Below are 5,995 nucleotides of genomic sequence, written 5' to 3'. Positions count from 1 at the left end.
CCAAAATATGTCATCATAGAAGATACTTAGGTTATTCTTACAAACCATTTTAATATTTTGAGAATTCGGATTGCTTTGGTTTCTATTTAGTCATGAAATAATCCAATAAATTATCTGCTTCTACCCCAATGGTGCCCCCAATCCCCTTCATTTAGACAATTCTACAATTCTCCTGGGTTTCTTTAAATTAGGAGGAAAGCAAGGTGATTTTTATTGTTGGAGAAACTGTTAATAATATTCATGCAATCTGCCAAGCACTGAATAGATTTATTTTTTTAAAAAAATCTTTAAACTTAAAAAATCTTTAAACTTATACTTAATAAGATATAACTCATCAGGAAAGACATTCTTCCTCTAAAACCTGGTTTACCCAGTGTGGGCTCTGTCTGTTGTGTTAGCTCATAAGAAATATATAAAATCTCACCCATACCCACACCTACTGGGTCAGAGTAAGCATTTTAACACAGTTCTTTAGTGATCCACATACTCAAAATTTTTATTATGATGTGAAAGTATAGAAATGGCAGGAACCAATTTGAAAAATAACTAGGCAGATGGGGAATTAGTGTTGATAATTACTTTTCTCATGAGCATATTTTTAGAATAATGAGAGTCCTTAGAAAACATTTATTTGCTGACATACTGTACCTGAAGAAGTTAAACTCAAGACAGTGCTTCATAGACACTCAGGTGACTGTGAATCTGTAGAGTTACAAAATAAGTGAGTCCTGGAAGATGCTGACAAGACATGTAGACTAGGCTCAAAGGTACTGTTTCTATTGAGGACTAGGCCTGGCCTTCTCAACACTAACTGTAGAACATGAGAAGCATGCTTTTACCAATTTTAGGATTAGTGCCATTTGCAAGTGGCAGATAAAACTTGATATTGAGAATTGCAGTAGAAGTAAGGTGAGCGTGTTTGTCTCATGTGATCACATATGTCATTTAGGACTCTGATGTCTGGGGCAATCACTGTCTTAACTCAGGCAGAATCCAATTATTCACTTATTCTTTTTTTTTTTGTTTGTTTGTTCTTTGAGACAGGGTTTCTCTGTGTAGTTTTGGTGCCTGTCCTAGATCTTGCTTTGTAGACCAGACTGGCCTCAAACTCACAGAGATCCACCTGCCTCCTGTCCTAGATCTTGCTTTGTAGACCAGACTGGCCTCGGACTCACAGAGATCCACCTGCCTCCCGAATGCTGTGATTAAAGGTGTGCACCACTGTCGCCCAGCTTATTCTTAAAAATACCTTTAAAAACCTGCAATGTGGTTGACTTGTATTACTAGAGACATAGGCAACTTGACTTTTGGCTAGTAATGTAACTTATAGTGCAAGAAGCAAGGGTGCCATTCAGAAATTACAATATCCTGAACATGTTATGGGAGGGATGAATCCAATACATGACTATGGAGAATCACCCCACATCAACCATAGTGTTAGAATTGATATAAAAGGAAATGCATATTTACCAGATAACAAAGAAAAAGTGCTTGTTGACACTCTTGCAGGTAGACTGAACAGAAATCTAGAATGTAGACAATGAAATGACTGTCACATTGTCTAGGAACTGTAACTAGCCAACCTTGTCCATCACAGATGGAGCCTTGTATGCATAAAGAATTTAGCAGGATCAATGTGACTGACCATTTGTGGCTTTACAAAAGAAATTAAGGGAATCTTTCTTCTAGATATTTGAAAGTGAATTATCATCAAACTTAAGGCTCAGCATGTCCATGAGCATGTATAAGTAACTTGTTCCCCTTTAAAAATAACTAACTGACATAATTGTCTCTTATGATTATTAAAGGGTGTGTCTTCTTTTGTGCTTTCATACATAATAAAATGTCTTACTATATCACTTTTAAATGTTTTCCAAGCATCCTACAGCTTCTGTGTTTCATCGTGCCAATGACTTTTCCTTAGCAAGAATATCCACAGAAAAAGCCATAGCCTGAACTGTAGCATAATAGCTTTATATCAGTGCTTGCTAACCTCATGGAACACAGAAGAAATGGAAGCATGTGCAAGGCCTTGGAAAGAGGGGTACAGCTACGGTAAATGGTGGCCCCTTAAGACCCATTGGTTCAACCATTACTCATCATTGTGACCTCTTGGTTTTATTCCAGTTCAGAATCACCTGAGCTAAGAAGCCACATTAGAGAAATTTTAGGTGTCATTGTGTAATAAGGTATTAGGGTAACATAAAATAATATGACAACATTTGTTACATTCTAAAATTTGTATTTTCATGAAAAAGTCTGCATTCCTCTTTATTTTCTCTGGGTCTATGAATTTGATTGTTTCATTGAATTGGAGGTATATTTTTAGTTTAGGATATCTTGACTTGTCCTTTCCAGATCTATGAAGAATTCTGTTGAAATTGTAATGTAATTTGTAGATTGCTTTTGGTAGGATGGCCATTTTTACTATGTTAATCCTACCTACCCATGTGCATGGGAGATCTTTCCATTTTCAATTTCTGTCTTCAAATACTTGATGTTTTTAGCATACAAATCTTTCACATGCTTTGTTAGAGTTACCCCAGGATATTTTATATTGTTTGAGACTATCATGAAAGATGTTGTTTCCCTGAGTTATTTCTCAGTCAATTTGTTATTTGTATATAGGAGGGCTACTGATTTATATAAGTGAATTTCATATTCAGCCACTTGACTCAAAGAGTTTATTAGCTGGAGGAGTTTCTTGGAGGAATTTTTTGAGTCACTTATGTATATAGTCATATCATCTGCCAAAAAAGATAATTCAATTCTAATAATTATGAATTTTTACTTTTTGAAATAATTAATATATGTATTCATTATATAACAGAACAAGGAAACAAATCTGTAACTCTTCACTCTACATTTCTGGAGTTCTGCCTTTGACGCCCTCTAATTTATGAAAATAGAAGGGAAAAGAAGAAAACTTGGGACACTAACATTTGCTATTCCTGAAATTTTGTCAGTAATTGTCATTTGCTTAACAATTGGTTGGACGTAGTTTACAAAAAGTTTGATTGATAAGTCTCTTCCACTTATGAGTTAGGTGGAATTGTTCTCTTCAAAATATTTTAAAATAATGACTCAACCCAGCTACTTTATTTATCCAAGTGTGTCTTTCAGTAAATGATGTGGTTTAGAAATAGTATTTATAAACACTAGGTTCAAAGGTTTGACATGTTGAAAATAGAAAATTGACAGCATAAAGTTTTTCAACACTACAAACACAAATAAAATGTTTTCTATAAAATAATATTAATTTTGAAAATCAAGGTTAGTAAATATTAAAACTAGACAACTTCCACCTAATGAAGATGGTACAGAGGGAAGTGATCATATAGAATTTTAGGGGCCACCTGCTTCCAAAAGACGAGCAACCATGTCTCTCAAAACACTCTATTTTTCCCTTTCAGAATCTGAACAGAGGGCATGGAAAAAGGTAATCACTCCACAGTGACCAAATTCTTTCTTGCTGGGTTAACAGACCAACCAGAGCTGCAGCTGCCCCTGTTTCTCCTCTTCCTTGGAATCTACCTGCTCACAGTGCTGGGGAACCTGGGAATGATCATCCTGATCCTGCTCAGCTCCCACTTGCATACCCCCATGTACTTCTTCCTCAGCAGTCTCTCCTTCATTGACCTATGCCAATCTACTGTCATTACCCCCAAAATGCTGGTGAACTTTGTGATGGAGAAGAATGACATCTCCTACCCTGAGTGTATGATTCAACTTTACTTCTTTCTCCTTTTTGCTATTTCCGAATGTTACATGCTGGCTGCAATGGCATATGATCGCTATGTTGCTATCTGTAGCCCCTTGCTTTACAGTATCATCATGTCTCAACAGGCATGCCTTTCTCTTGTATTAGGAGTTTACATTATAGGTATAGTTTGTGCATCAGCTCACGTAGGATGTATGTTTAGGATTCATTTCTGCAGATTTGATTTGATTAACCATTATTTCTGTGACCTTATTTCTATCCTTAAGCTCTCCTGCTCTAGTATTTATGTGAATGAATTGATGATCCTAATTTTTAGTGGAATTAATATCATTGCCCCAACCCTGACCATCCTTAGTTCTTACACTTTCATCATTATCAGCATCCTACACATTAAATCTACTGAGGGCAGGTCCAAAGCCTTCAGCACCTGCAGCTCCCACATCTTAGCTGTTGCTGTCTTTTTTGGTTCTGCTGCATTTATGTATTTGAACCCATCATCTTCCAGCTCAATGGATGAAGGGAAAGTGTCTTCTGTGTTTTACACCATCATTGTGCCCATGCTCAACCCCCTGATCTACAGTCTAAGGAATAAGGATGTCAATATTGCACTGAAGAAAATCATAGAAAGACCATTCTTGTGAAAAACACAATGTGTAAAATATTTCATTAGCTCTTAATCTGTGGCTACTACATGGTATGAATTGAATATGTTTTATTTTAGTCATTCTATGTAATTTTACTTCACCTCATGAAATTCTATGACTTTATTTCTTTTCCATGGTCTTCTTAATACTATTCCCCCTATATCCCACCTCATCTCTTCTTCTTTGGGGTCACTAACATATTCTTAGTATATGGAATGTATTTGCTACTATCAGACCTTGATAATTTTGATATTTATTTCCTCCTAATATACACATATGATAGCCAATATGCAACCAACATAATTTCCTTATTAACCATTCTGTGTTTCATTCAGCATTTTCTGGTTTGATTAAAATACATCATATATATGTTTCACAAATTCCTCAGGAGTGTGTAAGACAACCACTAGCCTTTTTATGTTACTAGAAAAAGTTTTAAATATATTAGCATTGAGGATTTTTTCTGAAATAAATCATTGCACAAGTCTGAGTTTATCAATGTTACTGGACTGGACATTGTTAATATATATATATATATATATATATATATATATATATATATATATATATATATATATATATATATGGAGGTTTTTATCTGAATCTGTCAAATGCTAATGGACTAGATAGATATCATTAATGTAATTTTTGGCTGTATATATTGTATATACTTATTGGATAGTTTTTCTTGTTTTAGTTTTAAGCTTTTTTTAAATTTTAGACAAAAAGAGAGGAAATGTGGTGGTACTGTGTTCCCCAAAATATTGTGTACTTTAATAAACTTATCTGGGGTCAGAGAACAGAAAAGCCACTAGATACTTAAGATAGGCAATGATAGCACACGCCTTTAATCCTAGAATTCCAGAGGCAGATATCCATGTGTTCAAGGATACAGACAAGCATGGTGACTCACGCCTTTAATCTTAGAAAGCGAGCCTTTAATCCCAGGGAGTGGTGTTAGAAAGCAGAATGGTATACAAGGCATAAGGACCAGAAACTAGAAGCATTTGGCTGGTTAAGCATCCAGGCTTTTGAGCAGCAATTCAGCTGAGACCCATTCTGGATGAGGACTCAGAGGCCTCCAGTCTGAGGAAACAAGACCAGCTGAGAAGTTGGCCAGGTGAGGTTAGCTGTGACTTGTTCTGTCTCTTTGACAATCCAGCATTTCACCCCAATAACTGGCCCTGGGTTTGATTTTATTAATAAGAACTTTTAAGATTCCTGCTACAACTCCCCACTGGCCACAGCCTAGAACACATGATATCTAGGCACAGCCTGTTCTTCCCAGTGTCATGGTTCTTACCCTGGTGGTCTGAAGAACAGAGACTTTGTGTATACCCTCACAGACTTCTGAAAATCCACTCTTAGAACCTGCTATCACCACTGGACTCATTATTGTGCTAAGAAGCCGAACCTTGCCCTGACTGAACTAGAAGCACTCCTTTTTTGAACTTTCATTGATTCTTTGTGGATTTTACATCATTCATCATGATCCTTGTTCCCCCCCCGCCCTTGCAACCTCCCCCCATTCCCCAAAAACAAAGGAAAAATTAAAAGAAAAATAAAAAACCAAACCAAACAAAACAAAACAAAACAAAAAGGAGTTCGGAGAATCTTGTCATGAAGCTGT

General features: G+C 36.0%; 1 protein-coding gene across 1 annotated transcript; it reads left to right on the top strand.

Annotated features, from left to right (window-relative positions):
• The first annotated feature begins 3,429 nt into the window (after nt 1-3,429).
• LOC128103726 (olfactory receptor 146) lies at nt 3,430-4,362 on the top strand. The gene has a single exon (XM_052728331.1). It carries the CDS (start codon nt 3,430-3,432, stop codon nt 4,360-4,362), a length of 933 nt encoding a protein of 310 aa, XP_052584291.1.
• The last annotated feature ends 1,633 nt before the right edge of the window (nt 4,363-5,995 follow it).

The sequence above is a fragment of the Peromyscus californicus genome, unplaced genomic scaffold, assembly GCF_007827085.1.
Source record: "Peromyscus californicus insignis strain IS unplaced genomic scaffold, ASM782708v3 Scaffold_11__1_contigs__length_118956290, whole genome shotgun sequence".
Lineage (NCBI taxonomy): Eukaryota > Metazoa > Chordata > Mammalia > Rodentia > Cricetidae > Peromyscus > Peromyscus californicus.
Note: the sequence above shows the minus strand (reverse complement) of the source record. Positions and strands in the feature narration are given on the sequence as shown.

Excerpts from the sequence above, each read along its gene's own strand:
- LOC128103726 (XM_052728331.1), top strand. The coding sequence starts at position 3,430 with ATGGAAAAAGGTAATCACTCCACAGTGACCAAATTCTTTCTTGCTGGG.